General features: G+C 38.8%; 2 protein-coding genes across 3 annotated transcripts; both read left to right on the forward strand.

Annotated features, from left to right (window-relative positions):
- Positions 1-131: 131 nt before the first annotated feature.
- Positions 132-7,836, forward strand: PPIL3 (peptidylprolyl isomerase like 3). Of its 2 annotated transcripts, XM_026667920.2 has the most exons (6): positions 132-292; positions 1,056-1,130; positions 1,820-1,913; positions 2,758-2,825; positions 6,509-6,627; positions 7,229-7,836. In XM_026667920.2, the coding sequence occupies exons 1-6, from the start codon at positions 290-292 to the stop codon at positions 7,353-7,355; spliced, it is 486 nt and encodes a 161-aa protein (XP_026523705.1). In that variant the 5' UTR covers positions 132-289; the 3' UTR covers positions 7,356-7,836. The 2 variants fall into 2 exon arrangements, with proteins under 2 accessions (XP_026523705.1, XP_087806533.1); XM_087950407.1 differs by lacking the exon at positions 2,758-2,825.
- Positions 7,837-9,482: 1,646 nt separating this feature from the next.
- Positions 9,483-19,090, forward strand: CLK1 (CDC like kinase 1). The gene is made up of 13 exons (XM_087950350.1): positions 9,483-10,064; positions 12,793-12,938; positions 13,199-13,424; positions 14,413-14,503; positions 14,842-14,908; positions 15,551-15,667; positions 15,879-16,045; positions 16,195-16,289; positions 16,375-16,504; positions 17,150-17,232; positions 17,682-17,761; positions 18,626-18,716; positions 18,800-19,090. Exons 2-13 carry the CDS (start codon positions 12,793-12,795, stop codon positions 18,944-18,946), a joined length of 1,440 nt encoding a protein of 479 aa, XP_087806476.1. The 5' UTR covers positions 9,483-10,064; the 3' UTR covers positions 18,947-19,090.
- The last annotated feature ends 1,524 nt before the right edge of the window (positions 19,091-20,614 follow it).

Genomic DNA, 20,614 nt, shown 5'->3' on the forward strand with positions numbered 1-20,614 from the left:
TGCGCGCCTTCCTCGCGGGTCCGAAGACCTGGCCTGGCGAGTTGAGAGGCGGTCGGAATTCTCCTCGCTTTTGCCCCGTCGGGGTGTCTCGCGAAAATATCGCCCCTTCTGCTGCAGCCGTCTGACTGGAGCAGCGAGGAAATTCCCAAAGCCTTTTTAGCCTGAGAAACCGCTCTGCTCCACCTGGATTTCTTTGCCATGTGCTGTTTCTCCGCTGGTTTCAGAAGTGCTGCTTTTCGGGACTCCTTCTGACACGGACGCATTGTTTTCTACCCGCTAACCGGCAAAGATGGTGAGGTTTGCGGCTTCAAGACCTTCCGTACCGCGTATAAGGTGTACGCGGGGCTCCAGATCTCACGGAACAGCCTTCCATTTACCAAATACTATTGCTTCGCGCCCATATACAAGTTCACTATAGAATCGACTTGGTATTTTTGGACATAGGGAGTTTTGAAAGACGGATCCCTTGGCCAGATCTTGGGTGAAACGTTTCCCAGAGGCGTTTTGACTAGACCTCATCAGCAATCCAACATCCATATTCTTTGGGCTTTTAACACCGAAATCAATGAATACCCATGCCTTGTGATCTCTGTGGAGAAAGATCAAACACCTGCCTGCTTGAAGATCAGTATAAAACTTGATTTATATCTTATGGGTGTTGGATCTCCAATTAGCCTTGCTGAGAAGATGATGATGAAAAATTATAATAATTGTAGTACTGACTTGCCTGGATGATTTTAGCCCTACCACTCTATAAACATGACTAAAGCTGAGTCCAACCTATTGTACACACCCATTCTGGGCCTGACATTTAAAATGCAGAAAATTGATGGTAGTATATTCTCTACAAAAGAACTATGAACTGGTATTTAAGTCCAACAAGGTACTCTTAAGAATTTGTTGGACTGGAACTCTGTTATCCCTTAGAAATTAATTAATGAGAGGCACATATGCACTGTATTTCCTTTTACAGTCAATTATTTTAATTGGATTGCTGTAGTACATTTGACTTTTGTCTGCTGCAAAAAAATAATATAGTTCAATTCCTTCTGCAGGCTGTCACATTGCACACTGATGTTGGAGATGTTAAAATTGAGTTATTCTGTGAACGAACACCAAAAGCTTGTCAAGTAAGTCATGAAAATAAAAAATAACATTGAATTGAGGAACAATTCAGATTTTATAAATAAAATGCTCAGTATAAGAGAATTTATAAGACAACAAACTATGGTAGATATGCTTTGTTGATCTTCCTTAAGCTCATTCCAACCCTATATTTCTTTAATCTGATGCAGCTAAGATCAGAATTCTTAGGTCCAATTTATTGGCCATGCTTGCTTGGAAATTTTAGGAACTACAATTTCCAAAGATTTAGAAGGTACTAACCATTTTCATGTCTTAATAGGCATTCTCCTGCAATTTATAAAGTTAACTGCCTAATCCTTTTATATCTATACATTCAGTTTTGACTAAATAAAACCAGATAAACTTACTATTTCTGACGTTTTACAGCTCTGCATTGAGCATTTTCATCCATTTTAGTTCATACCTTTTACTTGCATTCTATTAACTATGATGTATTTAAATGACATAGCTGTCAAAATATGTTTTAGAACTGATTTGTTTGACTTCTCACTAACAGTGAGGGCTTAGCTGCAGAAGAGAGAAGGAAACATGAAAGGCATATTCAGATTTCACTGAGCCCTATTTAAGCACGGCATTTGGTCATGGCTGTTATGGCTACGGAAGTCTTTGGAATGAGTATAAATATTTTGTATCATGGTTTGTTTCTTAACTGACTTTCTGCTTCTTTTCTTAGAATTTTCTGGCTCTCTGTGCTAGTAACTACTACAATGGCTGTACTTTTCATCGAAATATCAAAGGCTTTATGGTTCAGACAGGAGACCCAACTGGTAATACCCTTTATGAAAATTAAATATATTATGCCATTCTCTTGAAGCAAGACTACTTTACTGTTAAGAAAAGCATTTTATTACAAATATGAACATGATAATTATAATTTTATGTATTTACTATGTAAATTTTGCAAACTGATTTGCCTAAGTTGGTTTTTTTAATACCCAGATGAGCAGAGATTAATATCTATATTAACATCAGACCAACAATAAGCAGGCAATATTCCAATCAAGGAAGGGCTAAGCAAGCTAACCCCAACACCACCAACAGCCAACAGCCAACAGAGGGAGCCACTAGAATATAAACAAACAAAGCAAACCCCACTTCCTGCCCAATTGATAATGGGTAATGAAATGTCTGCAAGAAAACACCCAAGAAAAAACTATGGTTCAGGGAGCACCAAAAACCCCTCTGTAATTTTTTTAAAACTTGAATTTAAAAAAGTAAGCAGGGGCGGGGAAAACCCTTCTATTGTATAGGTAAGTATATTCAGCAGATCTAAAAAAAAATAAACCCACACAAACATTTTGAAATTATAAACTACTGGGATTTAAGAGTTCTTTTAAACTTAGGCGTGCCTGCAGTTTGAGCAGCTAGCATCTGTTTTTTAGAAACTCCACCCGAAATGTGAGAAGAAAACTCCATCTTATTTATTACTTTTTTGGGGTGTGTGTGGAAGGGAATTGGGTGAGATACACCTTTTGGGCTAGAGAGGAAGATACCTGGATTTATGGAGATATTTGTGCTATTCACTTTGTGCCTTGATTTTGGAGCCCACTTGATCCATGTATCTGTTTCTTCCCCTTTTTCCCTGGACCCATCTCTTTCTGATTATATCAGGTTCTGGGAAAGGAGGAATCAGTATTTGGGGCAGGAAGTTTGAAGATGAATACAGTGAATACTTGAAGGTGATTTTCTTGACATTGCAGTTCCTTGTTCAAGTTGTACATTTTGTTTTTAAAAATTACCTAAGAATAACTACGAACTTAACTATGGAAGATCACATTGATTACTTGATTCCAGAGGTGGTATTCAACCGGTTCGCACCTATTTGGGTGAACTGGTAGCAATTATTTGGCGTGGGTCGCCGAACCGGTAGTGACCCCTGGCTGGCCACGCCACTGACCCGGTCTCCCAGTCGCTCACTTGCCCCGGTCGCTCTCTTAGCTTTCCCTACCATGTGGTGGCTGTGGCGCAGCTCGGGTGGATGTCCCAGGGCTGCTACACATGCGCACTGCATGTGCAACCACTACACATGCAGTGTAGTGCTCCTCCTGGAGCACATTTTCTTCCTTCTCCTGACAGACGCGCCTCTTTCAGCCCGGCCCAGCCAGCAGGTGGGTGAGTGGATATTCCAGGGGTCCTCTCCTCACTTGTCATGAGATGCCTGCAGCTGCTGTGTGCTTTATTTGGTGCGGCTGCAGTCTAGCAGCCGCTCTGAAAAAAAAACACCCTGTTCTATTTGCCGGGCTCGGCAAGTCTAAGCAGCCGGCACATAGAACAGGGAGGGGCCGGACCATTGGAGAAGCGGAGCCGAGCCGGAGATCAGTAGCCACCTCTTTTGCAGCACAGAAATCCTCCCCGAATGGGCCAGCTGGTCGTCTCCTTCTCTGCCATACAGAACAAATAGGCAGAGAAGGGGACGACTAGCCAACCGATTTGGGGAGGATTTCTGTGCTGAAAAGGCGACTGGAGACCGAAAAAAAGTCGCCTCCAGCAGCCGCCCCTTTGGCCAGCTGATCTCCTCCTCGGCCATATAACACAAACAGGTAGAGAAAGAGAACACTAGCCAGCCAATTTCTTTTGTCCCCCTGGACTGCCGCCACCCATATCCTCCTTCTCCCCGGGTGGGGGGGGGAAAGGAACAACACGAGGTAGTGAGGGCAGGGGGGGAAAGGGCGGAGGGGGGGAACTTGCCTGGCCACCGGGTTGCTTCTTTCCACTCCTTTTGTCTTCCGCTTTTGGCTGCACACAAGGAAAGCAGCAGAAGTTTTTTTCTCTCTCCCTCAAACTCCACCAGAAATGAGTCTTTGGGACCCTGCAAGGCATCCTGCTCCAGGAGGCTGCGCCGGCAAAGACTCATTTCTGGTGGAGTTTGGGGGGAGAGAAAGAAAGCTTCTGCTGCTTTCCTTGCATGCAGCCTGAGAACGGAGCTCAAAGCAGGCTAGGAATGGGGCTGCCTTGGAGGGGGTGGGGGTGTGAGGGATCTGTGTGTGTGAGAGAGAGAGAGAGAGAAAGAATCACCAGCCCTCCAAGGTGAGTTCAGCTCTCTCTCTCTCCCTCCTTCTCCCTCCCACCAATGTCAGCAAGCCACATCAGTCAAAATTCACATTAACGACCCCTGCTTTAAAGTTCTCCAAGGATTCCCCATGGACGCTGCAATGAGTTAAAATGCCTAAAGCGAGGAGTGCGATCTGACAGGGGGTGGGGGAATTCACTCCAGCCTTGGAGAAATTTAAAGGAGCTGCTTCAAAATGCATGTCTGTTAAGCTACAAAAGTGCTCCGTGTGTGTGTGTGTGTGTGTGAGAGAGAGAGAGAGAGAGAGAGAGTGAGAAAGAAAGAAAAAATAGGAAGAGAGAGAGAGAAAACTCTCTACTATTATTTTTAATTGTTCCATTATTTATCATGTGTTAATATTTTACACTGTCCCTACACCTAGAGTGATTTTTCTGCCTTTCTTTTGCCCAGGGCTACCACATATTTTTCAGGGTTTACATGCATTCAATGTCAATAGTCCAGAGCATAAAATACACATGTGTTTAACAAGAGTTGAAAGGGACCTTGGAGGTCTTCTGGTCCAACCCCCCTAGCTCAGGCAAGAAAACTGACAATGCCAAACTCTGAGTAGAAATCCTGGGAAAGGTGTCAGAAGAATACTTAGAAGGGACCTTGGGATGAAACCTATACCATTTCAGAGAAATGGCTGTCCAGTCTTTTCTCAAAAACTTCCAGTGATTGAGCACCCAGAACTTCTGGAGCCAGGCAGTTCCACTGGTTAATTGTTCTCACTGTCTGGAAGTTTCTCCTTAGTTTTAGGTTGCTTCTCTCTGTTCAGTTTCCATCCATTGCTTCTTTGCATTCTGCTTCTTTGGAAAATACATTGTCCCCCTTTTTTTGTGGCAGCCCCTTAAAAGCCTGTTGCCTATCACACTCTTGAGTAAAGTATGTGAGCCATTTTCTCCTTTCAGTGGTCCATGAAAGTACATCTATAGTATGCAGATAATAAAGTCAAAAAAGGTGAACAACATTTTTACAGAACTATAGATAAGTTGAGGCTGGGTGACAAGAAATGGTGGGGAGGGGAGGGGCCAGGTGAGGCACCCCTTGATGTGAGTGACATGACCACCAAGCCAAACCCACCCAGTCACATGACCACCAAGCCACGCCCACCAAATAAACCACACCCACAGAACTGGTAAAAAAAAAATTGAATTCTACCACTACTTGATTCCCATTCCCTCTGGGAAAGGAGGATATTTGGAGATGGTGTAAGTTTGGGGCACGAGCAGGGGTGGGACTCTACCGGTTCGGAGCAGTTCTATAGAACGGTTATGATTTCCCAGTTCGGAGAACTGGCAAATCGTGCCAACGTTGCTGACTGCGTTCTTCCACGCCCAATCACTCCTTAAGTTTTCCCCATCCCGACAATCAGCTGTTCCGATGATTAGCTGTGCCCCTCGCTGTCTTACTGCTTCACCAGGCTTCCCTGAGGCCCAGGGGGCAAAAAGGGGCATGGGGGAAGGGTGGGGTGGGGGGTGCTGCGCCCTCCCACGTTCCATTTTTTGCCTTCCTGGGCCCTAGGAAAGCCTGTCGGGAGCAAAAACTCCCCCCCAGAAGGCTTCCAGGAGGTCCAAAAACAGAGCGCAGGTCTTCCCAAAAACAGAGCCCCCCCCCCGCGCTCCGTTTTTTGCCTTCCTGGGCCCCAGGGAAGCTTTCTGGGAGCAAAAATGCCCCCCCCCCCGAAGGCTTCCCTGAGGCCTAGGAGGCAAAAAAATGGGGAGGTGAAAAAAGCCACGCCCACCCAGTCACATGGTCACGCCCACAGAACCGGTTGTTAAAAAATTTGAATCCCACCTCGGGCACGAGCGCAACTAGGAAATAGGACTGGTAATGCTTTAGGCAGACCCAACAGTCTTTTCCCTAGAGGAGTCATAATGCAAAATCTAAGTTTTATATAATTATACTTTGCTTTAGGGTTTCTATCCATCCATCAACAAATCCATACCTTTTACTTACCTGGGATGGCCAGAACAAAAGGAAACATTGTCAAAGTTATTGCAGAAACATATATTGGGTTTTTTTAATGAATTTTTGGAACATGTGCACTGACAAATTACTCAGAGGGTGTTGTAGTAGAAAACAGTAAAGAGTCTTATAGTCTCAAGTTTGGGAAAGGCTGAATTTAGCAAATCAGCCCAGAGATATGTCAATGTTTAGTTTTGTTTTATTCTGCAAACTACCTTAAGACAAAACTACCTTAATTCATGTTTAGTTTTATTCTGCAAACTACCTTAAGACAAAACAGAAAACTTAGAAATAAAAAAATATTTACCAGAGTACTTATGTTCTAATTTCCTGATTCACTTTTAGCACAGTGTCCGTGGTGTTGTTTCCATGGCAAACAATGGTCCGAATACAAATGGTTCTCAGTTCTTTATCACTTATGGTAAACAGCCACATCTCGACATGAAATATACTGTCTTTGGGAAGTAAGTAATGAAATACAAAATTATATACCATAGAGGTCCAATAGGGTGGAGACTGCATGATTTAGGGAACAAAAATTTTATCTCAGATATCTCCTTTACTACTTGTTAAGCAATCTGTCCCACCTGACCTTAGCTTTTTTTTAATGTATTTTTAAAAATGAAAAGCTGGCATGCCCAAACCAAAGCAACAACTATTCCGAACTAGGGTGTTTTCCAGATATACATGCAACTCCCAGAAATCACAGCAATGGCCATGTTCACCAGAGATTTTAGAAACATAACTCTACTATATAACAGTTATTTACAATAATCCCTGTGCGTCACATAGACTTTCTCGGAAAACTAAACTCATGGGTGACTACATGCCAGTGTTTTCCTTGGAAGTCTGTGAGTAGAGAATTTTAGATGGTAGCACAGCATGATAGAAAGTCATCTCACCATTCTGCCTTCTCTTTCAGACTTTTTGTCATCAGCCACAGGCATCATGGCAGCCTATTTGTAAATGAGCATGTATCCCCATAACAGCTTTTAACAAAGATGAGCGAAGATACATGCCTTTCTATGCAAGGAAATTCTCATTATTTTTTATTTCTCTGTGCAGAGTAATCGATGGCTTGGATACACTTGATGAGCTGGAGAAGCTGCCTGTAAATGAAAAGACATTCCGCCCCTTGAATGATGTCCATATTAAAGATGTGACAATTCATGCTAACCCTTTTGCTCAATAGCTGCAATGGACCAACTTTTTTTTTATTTGAACATTTCACAGGAGAGAAATTCCAGAGCTTGCTATTCAAACTGTTTAAAACCAAACATTTTTCTGTTTGTCCTATGATCCAGACAGTATACCTGGTTTGACTACAGTCTTCTCTTTTAACATTCACTTTTGTTAGTATTTCTAAAAATGTCATCTTTATTGGATTTATATATTGCTGAAGCATATTGATTCATAGCTGCATACAATTTCAAATTACAACAAATTTAGGCAGTATACACACACAATGCTACATTTTAACCCCACTCTTCAAAAATGTTCAGGATCTCTATTTTTGCAATTATCATATATAGCAAATCAAGCAAGGAGAATATGTTACTGAAGGTAAAATGAATTTCATTATTTTTATCAGGATTCTAGGCATGCACAAAACTATTTGTGTACATGGATTCTGGTGCTTTGTGTGCACATAAACATTGTTTTGGTTTCAAATATTTCTGGGTCAAAGTATTTTGAGTGCTCCTTTTTAATTATTATTGGGAATTTTCCATTGTAACTTTTAGCTATTTTTGAAATATCTGGAGAGAGAGAGAGGTGATTGTAGTTAAAAAAGCAGGAATTCCCCCACCCAGTTTTTTTCTTAAATCAGCTCCTTTTAAAATGTTTTCCAATGACTTATGGTGGCCTAGATTTATTTATTAAATTTATGTATCACCTGATTCCCAAAATTCTGGCTCACAAGTAAAAACATTGTTTTAAAATACAAGAACAAAAATAAAAAACAATTCAAACAAGAATGAAATAAAAACTCTATTCAATCCAAAGGGGTTTCATGCACCTCACTAAAGAACTAGAGCTGGGAACATCCAGGTTTTAGAGGAACCTCATTCCAGAGTTGATTTACTGTACTTCTTGCTACAAAAGCAGGTATGCTGTGGGCCGAGAACAGCTACTGATGCTTGAAGATCTGAAATACACTCTGCAACTACTGCAAGGTCCAGATTAGGCACAGGAAATACACTGGACAGTTATCATATTGGGTATCTCCTTGATTTATGACCAGTTGCTTAGCAATCAAAATTATGTGCCGTGTAAAGCTACTAAACAACCAGATTTTGAAGTTATGATGGTTGCAAACCTGCTCCCCCCCCCCTTCATGATTGCATTTTAGGTGCTTGGCACCTTTACAGCAGTTTGCAGTGTCCTGTAGCCATGTGACTGATTTGGCAAAAAAAAGTAAAATGGATTTGCTTCACCACAAAAAATGCCAAAAATTGGGTCTGATCACATGATGTCTCAACTTACAATTACAAAGTTGCCAATATGTCACTCCTAATGAATTCTTCGAATCTTTTTGAAGTTTGGCTCAAGGCTCATGATTTAATTAGGGCAATCACTGGAATCCTGACAATAATTCTGGGCTCAATTACAGCTGTAACTCAAAAACTACTTGCACTTTGGCATCATCCAGATCTTTCCATGCCTCAAGGTACCCATTCTCTGTTCTCAGAGCAAGATAGGCAAACGAGGCGGTTCAAACTTATCCAATGTAACACAAGCTGTCACATGAAATTATGACCTGGATGTTCAACCAGCTTCAGATATTTGGTGATATAGATGTATGGTCCTTTCTCTAGTGGGGATACAATGACAGTGTAGTGCTATGCTATAGTCTCAGCACTTCCAATGAAGTAGGGCAGAAGTACAAATGGATGCTGCTTCATGCTCATGTCCTGGAAGTAACGTATACTACAGATAAAAAAGCCATCAGTGTGAATCTCAATATGCCTTCAGTGATAATGGATAAAGAGCCCAACCTGCATTCTGTCAAGCAGAGTTTGTTGGCAATGACTGCATGGCTCCAAACTGTATGGGTGGAATGGTCTTGGCCTGAAAGGGATCACAACTACAATCATCTCAGGTTCTCAGTGTTGGATGAATCCCATAAGCTCAGTAGTCACATCCATGAAAGACGGGATTTTTAGAGCAGCACCAGATTGAATTCTACCCACTGCCAAAGTTCTTAATCCTCAGGATGCCTCCACCTGACAGAACTCCAGTCACCTGTTGTTCAAGAACCAGTAGCGAGGGAGCTGCAATGCTTTTGGCCACGCGTGTTCTTGAGAATGCCTTACGATCAAAGCAGTTTTGCATGTGAGCGTTTCCTCATGACAAATTTAAGCGCAGAGCCATATTGGGAAGGTTCTGCCCGTAATTCTTTTCTTAGAAGAGCCCTCGGATGAGCTGCAAGATAAATTGGATAATGCAAACAGGAGTAGCAGAACCACGAGGACGGAGATCTAGGATTCGTTCGGGCTCAGAATTTTCTGGAACTTGTCTATAAAATAACATGCAAGGATGCGGTTTTCAGGATGAAAAAAAGAAAAGTATGTTTTTAGACCGGATCGTCATAATCGGTACTCTGACTGCGAAGCATCCAGTCACCTTCCACTCCAACTGCACATCTGCAATGCCAAAACTACTCACACAATGCTGATTTGCGCACGCGCTAAGGTTATTGCTTTTTATAATAAACATCTGATTGTTGGCTCGTGACGCAGAGGGCGGGATTATGTTTGCGCGTACGCGTTCTTTACAAGCCTTTTTTTCTAGAACATTCTTGCCCGGCGCCATTTTGTTACGGCGAGGATCTTGTAATGGCGGCTAGGCAGTGAAGAACTGTAAGGTGTTTATAGACCGGAGACCGGTTCCGAGCGGAAAAGTAAGTTTGGGTGATATCAAAACCCCAAAGTCAGGGGTATTCGGCGTGAGATAATGTCTTCTCGTAACATAGAAGTGAGTGGGATCGTTTGTTGAATGTGCAGGAGACGCGGGGACCTCTTTTTTTTTTTTTCTTCGTGGTGTGCAAGCCGAGCAGCTGTCGGTAGCTTCTGCCTCTTCGTTAAGGCTAAGGTCCGCCGGCTGTCGAGGTCCGGCTACGGTCTTGAGGGCCTGAAAGAAAAAACAGTCCCGGTTGTAGTTATGTGTCGCCCTTGCTTCGCCTTAACGAGAAGAGGCAGAATTTTTTTTTTAACCCACAGAGAGAGAGAAAGAGCACTGTCACTGTAAAATGGATTTGCCTTTTTATTGCCTGCTGACTGCGCCTACACAATTGCGTAGTCTTCAAAAGGTTTTCTGATCCTTAATGTTCCCTACTTGTGATGTACGATTATTGTAAGCTGTATGCGATGTTGAGGGTGAGGTAATGGACGAGTAGGAAAACGATTTTAATCAGGAGAATATCTCAATTTTGCTGCTGTTCTTGAAGATTCGGCGGTTGATAGTTCAAGGTAAAGAAATCCGGAAATGTGGAAGAAGAAAGCTTTAAGTTTGGGGTTTTTTATTCTTATAAATACAAGGTAAGAAGAGATGGCATGGAAAGACACTAAAATTGTTACCAAAGCACAAGGGACTAAGAATAGCAACAAAACTAAAATGCAGTTGAAATTACAGGGAAAAAATGGCTGCTAGTAAAAGATATACCGTCTGAAAGAGGAAAGAGACGGAGGCTGCTAAATCATTCCAAGGAAAATAATGCAGAGCTTTTACTACCATAGCCAAATAAGTTCTATATTTAAATTTATTATCAATATTTCTTGCCATTCTGAGAGATTGATTTTAAGGGGTGGACCGGCTTCTGAGGGTGAAATCTATGTTCTGCCAAGCTGTTTGTTAACAACAATGTAGCAGGGAGATTTTGGAGACATGACCTTTTTGAGAATAGTAATTGAGAGTGTTGTCTCTTAATATTTCACTGATATCAACAGCAAAATTATCTCTGTGGAATTAGATTCCACATATTAGGCTTTTTTTTTTTAAGTGACTCTTCTCATGACATGTTTGACTTGTTCATTTAATATCTGGGTTTTACCAGATATTAAATCTTTAATGAATTTAATAAACTAAGTTCACCAGTCAGCGTCAAAAAACTAACCAGTTTACCCACATTGAAGATAGTGTTTTACATTTATATTGTTATTTCTTGTATAGAACTAGATTTTGAGAAATACTTTTGAAAAATGTATTCAGAACTTTTGCTTTTCATGTTCAGCTTGATAGTGGAGTAATAGGAAGTATATGGAAATTTTCATTTCAGTCCATGTGTTTAATATTTTAGAATCTGCTCCAAAGTTGCTTCTTTCAAGTTTGGTATTTATTTCATTTCTTTTGTTAATTACATTATGGCCCTATCTTCTTCAATTAGGTTTCTTAAAACTATTGGACTAGAAGTCCTATTGTTACATTTGTGATTGTGATAATTGTAGTCACTTGAATCAAGAAGTCATAATTCTTAAGTCTAATTTTGGTAACCCTGATGACACCCATATAATTTTCAAGTTTTATGTAATATTGAATAAAATATACAGGTAGTCCTTGACTTACAACAATTCACTTAGTGACTGTTCAAAGTTACAATGGCACTGAGAAATGGGTCGTATTACCATTTTTCACAGTTACAACCTTTGCAGTATCCCCTTGGTCATGTGATCAAAATTCAGATGCTTGGCAACTGGTTCAGTTATGATATCCCAAGGCCACGTGATCCCCTTTTGTGCCCTTCTGACAAAGTCAATGGGGAAGTCACATTCACTTAACCATGTGACAAACTTAACTATGGTGATTCACTTAACAACTGGCAAGGAAGGTCATAAAATTGGAAAAATTCACTTAACAATGTTTCACTTAACACAAATTTTGGGTTCAATTATCCTAAAGACTCACTACCTGTATTACAGTGCATTATCAAATATATCAAAAGCATAGGTAAAAGTAATGTAAAGATATCCCTTGTACACATGTTCCCCTTGCCAAAGAGCCAGCGCTGTCCGAAGACGTCTCTGTGGTCATGTGGCCGGCATGACTAAACGGCAAAGGCGCATGGAATGCTGTTACCTTCCCACCAAAGTGGTCCCTATTTTTCTACTTGCATTTTTACATGCTTTCTAACTTCTAGGTTGGCAAAAGCTGGAACAAGTAACAGAAGCTCACTCATTATGTAGTGCTAGGGATTCGAATCAACAAGCTCAGTGTCTTAGCCACTGAGCCACCACATCCCTTCTATATTAATTGGAATATATATTAAATATTAATTGGAACTGGTATTTAGTAGACAACACAGTGTTTAAAAGTATATACATTTTTGAGAAGGATTTCATTTTTCTCAAGCTTGTATGTATATCATTTGCTATTGGACCTTTCGAAAGAGCTTTTCAATCTGGGTTTTTACACATTCTGCTTTATGAATGTGCTAAGAATCAGAGACTGATATGGAAATAAAGGTTTTTCTCATTGTGTATTTTACTGAGTTCAATATTTTGTCAACTGAGAAGATCAGGAGAGTTTTTTTAATTTCTAAGAAAAATAGGGATGGATTAATTGGAAGTTATCCCAAAACTTTTTTTCTAAAGCATATTGATATATCTGATAATATAATATGTACTTTATTTCAGATGAGGTATTCTAGACACAGTCAATATGGTAGCTGTGATGAAAAACAATGTTGCGATCCCCAAAACCAGCAGAAAAGAAAAAGACAATCACATGGCACATATGAATACAAACGCTGCAAATATGATCAAACTCTAATGTATGATAGGTAAGTTTCTTTCTCAGTTCTCATGCAGCTAAAATGTAAGTAATATTAGATTTTATCACGTGATTTATGGTAACATTTTATAGGAGTTAAAATCCAAAATACAAGAACAATTCTTGATTCCCTATATCTGAAATGCTGGTTTATTAAATATTAAAATGACCTCATGTTTAATAAACAGTTGTGTGTGTTCTTAAAATTGGAGGTATCTGCAATGTGCAGTTTTGCATTACAAGGTGTTTTATGAATTTTTTCCACTCTAGCGTTTATAAAGATACCAGCTCCGTCCAGGAAAGAGGCGAAGATCATGAACGCTGCTATGTTGAAGAGTACAGAAGCAACTATAGTCAGTTGTCTGAAACCAGGCACCATTGCAGGGTCCATGAGAATGACTGTCACAACCATAGTAGCAAGTCATCTGGTCAGAGTGGCAGAAGCAGTTACAAAAGAAAATGCAAGACTGATAATAAATCATATCATACAGACACGGTATGTATAATTTAAAACACCTGGAACATGGATATAGGTATTCTTTTAAATAATTACAAATGTGTGAGGATACATTCTAGCAAAATTGTTTTTTTCTACTAGATATATTCCAAAATGGGAATACTTTGTAGCAACTGAAGACCTATTTTTCAATGGTGATTGTTATCTTTTATAACATTTTACTTTTAAAATACCTGATTAAATTATACTGAAATGGTGTTACATTGTGTTTACGTATAAGGATAATTGATGAGAAAACACGACTGTGCTATTCTAAGACCTCTTAGGTTTCATTGGTGGTGTTGAAATAAGTCCCTTTATGCAGATCTGCGCCATTAGTCAAAGGATAAAATTTGCCTCTTTATTAATGGAATGATTGATAGACTTGATCTACATTGTTTTCACCCATGGCTTATCATCTGACATGCATCTGTCAAAGTAGACGTTGAATCTCTATTGAATTATAATTACTGGATAAATAGAAATTAGGGCTGCTTAGTGCTGTTTAATTAGAAATACTAGAGGTTTTGTGATGAATTTTGATTGCCCTAATTAGGTGAAATATGCAAAATGTATTTTACACTTGTTGAGATTATTTACCCAAAGATTACTTTATAGGTCAGTACATGCCAACACTTGATGTATGGCAGCATTAAACTGAAGAATATTTATTTGCAATTTTAAAATACTTAATTCTTCTAGTGAACCGTATTTTAAAAGCATATATATATTATTTGTTGTTACCTTGCCACTTGAAGTACCTTATCTGAAAATCTGTTCCTTGCCATGTTTTTTTCCTGTAACCTAAACTATGTGCCCTGTGAAATTCTGGGGAATTTGAAATTGTTCCTGCCAACCGTTTGTGGCCTGGCTCGTATCTGAATGCCTGAATATCTCCATGCTGAATGAATTTCGTATTCTGCCCTGAATTCACTCGGGTATATTGATTGGCTGGATGATGTTGGTGCCGCACACTTGCCGTTACCAGAGGAGTCACCGAAGGAAAAGATCCAGGAGTGTAGAGGATGATGAGGAGGGTCACCTGATCTGTCAGAGTGGAGACGTACTAAATGCAAGATGTATAGAATATTTTTCACAACTTACTTTCAAGATAGAATAATTTCTTTTAGATAAGTCAGGAAATTTTTTTGGAAGTCCTTTACTTTGCGTTTCTTTTGTTACGTGTTTTGTTTTTTTCTTTTGGGGGGTTCATTTTATATAGAGTTAAACGTAATTGAAACTTCCTGTATAGTAAACAGAGCTGATATAGAACAAGATAGACGTAACTGTCTTGGAGACTTGACCAATTAAATATTTAAAGTCTAGTTATACTTTTTACATAGCGGCAGAGCATGGTGTATTGAATAATAAAAATATGTCATTACTTATATAACTGAATACCTCCCATCTGTTTTAGATGAAATTATCACTACTCTTGGTGAAGGTGCTTTTGGAAAAGTAGTAAAGTGTATTGACCACAAAACGTAAGTTTTTTTTATGATGCTACTCAGAGTTTTCTAAATCTCAGATTATACATAATGTCATTTCTGTTTTCCCTTTCCTTGTGATTGGAAGTTTCTTGTGACAGCTGGGGGGAAAAGGTATTGATTTTGAAAGTCTAAAATATATAAGGTCTAAATATCTGAGATATCTGACTATCTTTTCTGTTAAGGTGATCAGGGAATACTCTTTTGAAGATGCCCCCTTATGAGAGGCTTGTTTTCCTGATCTATTATGGTAGTGGGGGGAAGGGTTCTTCCATGAAAATTCTTAGCATACCTGTAGTCAGTGGTTTCCCAGGAATCTGTAAACATGTAAACAGCAATGTAATAAAAATGGATGAATTGCAGTTACTTTGAAAAACATAGATTTAAAAAAAAGTTTGTTTTCAACAGCTTTGCCTGAAATGCACAATTTGTCATTTTATTTAATTTTAAGAATCTTATTGATATTCAGGAAATGTGCATATATTTTAATATATAATGTTCTAAAAAATTAAGGTAACTGGAGATACTTTTACATTTTAATTTTGTAAGAACTGTATTATAAAGCAATTTTTCATTCATTGAAAGAAGACTTCATTATTCCTGTGACTCTTAGTGACACTTCAAAATTTTGTCTTTTAGGGGAGATAAACATGTAGCAGTGAAAATCGTAAAAAATGTTGACAGATACTCAGAAGCAGCTCGGTCAGAAATACAAGTGTTGAAGCACTTAAATATGTCAGATCCTAATAGTACATTGTAAGTGTATGATACAGTTAAAATGGAATGTGACAATGTCTTTTTTTCTTTCTTTCTTTCCTCCCTCTCTCCCTCCGAAAGTGATTATATTCTCTTACATACTAGTTTCTCTGTAATCAACAATTTACTTTCAATTGTACTTATAAATTGCTCAGTTAATTTCATGTTCTTATTTAATGATGCCTTCTGAGTAACCTTACTGCATTTACAGTCACTGTGTCAAGATGTTGGAGTGGTTTGATCATCATGGCCATATTTGCATTGTATTTGAACTGCTAGGACTCAGTACCTATGACTTCCTTAAAGAAAATCGTTTTCTGCCTTTCTGTCTGGACCATATCAGAAAAATAGCTCATCAGATTTGCAAATCTGTAAATTGTAAGTACACATTAAACTCTCTCTTTAGCAATTTCAAGGCGAATAAATGGAAATATTCTTTAATTAAAATAGTTTTAGGCTGTAAACATTGATATTTAAAGAGGTCTTAAGCTAAAACACAACTGTTTTACAATTTGGATTCTTTACAGTTTTGCATTCAAACAAGCTGACCCATACAGATTTGAAGCCTGAAAACATACTATTTGTGAATTCTGATTATACAGAAGAATATAACCCTAAACTGGTAAATTTTATCATTTAATACTTAATAATTGCTTTCATAACTGATTCTTACTACTTATGCCTAATAATCCTATGCTACATTTCAGAGACATGGTGAACGCACATTGAAACATCCAGAGATCAAAGTTGTAGATTTTGGAAGTGCAACATATGATTATGAACATCATAGTACACTTGTATCTACAAGGCATTACAGAGCTCCTGAAGTCATATTAGGTGAGATAATATGCATATACTAGTACAAACAATTGCAGTGTACATAACATGTGTTATGGTATGTTGCAAACTTTAAATAGTTTAGAATATACTCTACTTGCTAAAGTCCCTCAAGTTGCTTGAGATGGAGGAATCCATGACCATATAAATACACTATGGTCAGTTCATGGAGTGAAAAACCAGTCAAAACCCGTCTTGATACAGCAATAGTTGAGGGTTGAACATGTGAAGGATATATTATATAGGTTATAAATATATACTACATTGTGGGAGAGCAACGAAAGGTGTGTGTGTGTGTGTGTGTGATTGGAGAATGCAGGCCTGTGACATTTGCTGCTCTGGGATAGCGGTAGCTGGAAGGAGGGAAAGGCTATGATGGTTGGGGGTAGGAGGGCAATGTTGCCTTCTATGCTGGGAACTCTGAGTGGAGGGGAATGACAAAAAAATAGTCACCTATGTATATTGTGTTTTCAGCCAAAACCAACAGCTAAAGCAGTTGCTGCCTCAATTTTTTTCAGAAGCTTTCCACATCTCAAGAATGCCCTTAATTCATTAATATCAGAAGTATTTATAGTTTGAAAGTCTTTATAGTATTTATAGTCTGCAATTCATACATACAATTCATTTTATATATTTTTGCCACAGCTTTGGGATGGTCACAACCATGTGATGTTTGGAGTATTGGCTGTATTCTTATTGAATATTACCTTGGATTTACAATATTTCCGGTACGTGACTACAGAGGCATATGTTATAGAGGTAGTGACAATTATTAGAAAGAGTTTTTTTACACTTCTAAATATTTACACTTCTAAAGTATTGTGATTAATAATTCAAAATAAGAATTGAAGTCAACGGGAAACGTGTAATTTCAGCATAGATAAAAGCAAATTTCAAACTATGGGAACCCAAGGTGTCATATCAAAACCTGGATTTGTCTAGAAGACAAATTATCAATTCCATCATGCGCTTCAGATGCTACATTTCTTTTGAAATGCTGTCATGTGAAATACATTGCCTATAGAACACTTCAATAAGAGTATTAAAAACATAATTTTAGTTTTTGCAAAAAATATTTTCCCTGTCCCTTTCAAACATACTTTGCAGTACATTGTTTTGTATTCACTGTTTCGGTTTTCTAAAATTTTCAAGGTTTGTTTTTTGTGGTTTTTTAAAGACACATGATAGCAAAGAACATCTGGCTATGATGGAGAAGATACTAGGACCATTACCAACTCATATGGTTCAAAAAACAAGGTAAAGAAATGTTTTTTTCCCTCAATATTTTTCCTTCTGCTGAGTACCACCAGTGTTCATATGCTTCTCCTTAACGATTAGCTTACATTAAAAAAAACACTAGTAATCTGAAGCAATAAAGGTATTTTAAACCTGGCATAGGTTCTCTTTAGTAGATACCTTGAGGTAAATTGTATGACTCTCTAGGAATACATTGTAAAATTTAGAATTGTGTAAAATTAGTTAGATACAATGCTCATTATTTGCATTTTATCATATAGACATTATGTGGCAGAATGTCTCATATTGTGGTCCTAATTATAATTGTATACTTCGGAGCTATTTCTTTTGTTTGATCATGTGTTGGTGCTGGTTCTTATCTGTAAGATACTATTCTGCCTTTAATTTTTTATGATGAAATAAAAGTACATTTTTATTGTGATAACTAATGGGATGGTGTACTATTCTGTTAATTTCAGAGGAAAATTAAATTTGTCTTTTTTATGTGACTAGTGGTATTGTGCAAAGCATTCAAGAGGTTTGTGTTTGTATATTCATTGTATTGGAATTGCTGGGGAAAACATTGTCCATACAAAATAACAAGAGACAGCCTTTGAAACAACCATTGAAGCCTTTCAAAAGATGCTTTTAGAATAGATGCTTCACTTGCACTAACATGCTTTTGAAGCAATTTTTGAATGGTGCGCACTATTTGATACAAATGTGAATGAAGGTAGGAAATGTGCAAATAACCTTTAAAAAAATAAAAATATTTGGTTTATGATCCGAGTTATGCTGAAGCAGTTACAAGGAAGGTGTTATGCTAGATTTGTCATTGCTAAAGCTGCCTTTAAATAATTTCATTCTTAACTTCATTTATAACAGAAAACGCAAATACTTCCGGCATGATGGTTTGGATTGGGATGAATTAAGTTCTGCTGGCAGATATGTTTCAAGGCGTTGCAAGCCACTGAAGGTTAGATAATCTGCTGCTTGACTAAGCTTCTTCTACTCCATTTTCTCAGAAGTGCTAATTAGTTTTTTTCCCCCCACCCACAGGAATTCATGCAGTGTCACAATTCTGATCATGAGAATCTATTTGATCTTATTCAGAAAATGTTGGAATATGACCCTGCCAGACGAATCACACTTAATGAAGCTTTGGCGCATCCTTTCTTTTTTCCATTAAGAAAGAAGATGAAATGAGATTTTTAAAAATTCTGCCATTGAAAAGATGTTTCACATATTTAAAATGTTTTACATATTTATTTTGTAATTCTGTAAATTTATTTTTTGATATTGTCCTGCTTAGTCTGTTAAAATAGCTCAAAATAAAACATTTAGCAACAATTAGTGTTCAGTTGTTTTCTTAATATTGTGTGTGAGCTGTGGTTACATGGGTGATTAAAGTTTCACTCTGAATTTTCTTTTGGAGCTAGGAAAGAAATATGAACTATAAGGACCTTCCCATCTCAGTAGCAAATGGTTTGTTCAGTTTAATTAGATTTCAGTAAGCTTGTTCCCGATTATATGCAATGATTGCATGAATAGGCTTGGTTAGCTCTTTTTGAAAGCCTTAGCTGCACTGACTCATGTACCATACTCTATACCAGGGGTTCCCAACCTGGAGTGCTTGCACCCCCTGGGGGTGCGAGACGATATTCCAGGGGGTGCGAGAAAAGTCCAGGTAAATAATAGGATATTGGCTATATGTTGGCGTTTTTATTTTATTACATATACTAAACTCAAAAATGATTGAGTTTGAAATGTTCATTTTTGATATTCTGAATGTTGCTCAGAATATTTTATCCCAGTGGTCGCCAGCCGGAAATTTTCTCATGGGCCATGAGAAAATTTTGGTGGTCTGCAGAGAAAAGTTCACCCCCAGATGACCCCCCAAAGCAATTAATCCAGGCTGCAGGGGAACACAAGGCTGCACTGCCCACATGGCCCGCAACACGAGGTAGTGAGGGGGGAACTTGCCTGGCCACTGGGTTGCTTCTTCCGCTTCTGCTTTTGGCTGCATGCAAAGAAAGCAGCAGAAGTCTTTCTCCCACACTCTGCCAGAAATGAGACTTTGGGACCCTGCAAGACATCCTGCTCCAAGAGGCTGCACCCGTGAAGGCTCATTTCTGACAGTTTGGGGGGAGGGAAAGTAAGCCTTGCTTTCCTTGCATGAAGCCTGAGAACGGAGCTCAAAAGCAGGCTAGGAACGTGGCTACCTTGGAAGGGGGTGGGGATGTGTGTGAGAGAAAGAAAATCCCCCCAAAACGGAGCTCAAAAGCAGGCTAGGAATGTGGCTGCCTTGGAGGGTGTGTGTATGAGAGAGAACATCACCAGCCCTCCGAGGTTAGATCAGATCTCTCCCTGTCCCTCACACCATCAGCCAGCCACATCAGTCAAAATTCACATTAGTGGTCCACAGCAGTGGTCCCCAACCTTTTTTGTACCAGGGACTAGTTTCACGCAGGAACACTTTTTCAAGGACCGGTTAGGGTTTTTAAATTATTTTTATTTTTTATTTTATTTACTATTACACTATCAACTCACCAAAATTAACCAATGTTGGAGGATAACTAAAAATGTGTATAAATGCAAGACTAGACTCCAATAAAGTCGTCATGATTCAGTTGATCATGATCAAACAAAAATATGTTTTCTCCAAAAGCGTTTTGTAAGGTAATAATCTGCAATTCAGATTTTACATTTAGGATGGGTTTGATCTCCCATATGGTCTTCAGCTTTCCACAATCTCAACAATTGTAAGGTGTGTGGGGAATTCAGAGAGTCCAAGTCCACACATTTTAAAGTTGTTGAGGTTCAGAAATCCAGGCATATAAGGAATTTTGGGGATTCATTCCAAATACCTGGAGA

The sequence above is a fragment of the Notechis scutatus genome, chromosome 1 (assembly GCF_049901735.1).
Source record: "Notechis scutatus isolate UNSWTSFEM ecotype Mainland chromosome 1, rNotScu1.2, whole genome shotgun sequence".
Taxonomy (NCBI): domain Eukaryota; kingdom Metazoa; phylum Chordata; class Lepidosauria; order Squamata; family Elapidae; genus Notechis; species Notechis scutatus.

Excerpts from the sequence above, each read along its gene's own strand:
- PPIL3 (XM_026667920.2), top strand. Across the intron at positions 2,826-6,508 it reads AATACAGTGAATACTTGAAG|CACAGTGTCCGTGGTGTTGT; the intron begins GTGATTTTCTTG and ends ATTCACTTTTAG. Across the intron at positions 6,628-7,228 it reads AAATATACTGTCTTTGGGAA|AGTAATCGATGGCTTGGATA; the intron begins GTAAGTAATGAA and ends TTCTCTGTGCAG.
- CLK1 (XM_087950350.1), top strand. The coding sequence starts at position 12,793 with ATGAGGTATTCTAGACACAGTCAATATGGTAGCTGTGATGAAAAACAA. Across the intron at positions 14,504-14,841 it reads AGACGTACTAAATGCAAGAT|ATGAAATTATCACTACTCTT; the intron begins GTATAGAATATT and ends CATCTGTTTTAG. Across the intron at positions 16,046-16,194 it reads GATTTGCAAATCTGTAAATT|TTTTGCATTCAAACAAGCTG; the intron begins GTAAGTACACAT and ends GATTCTTTACAG.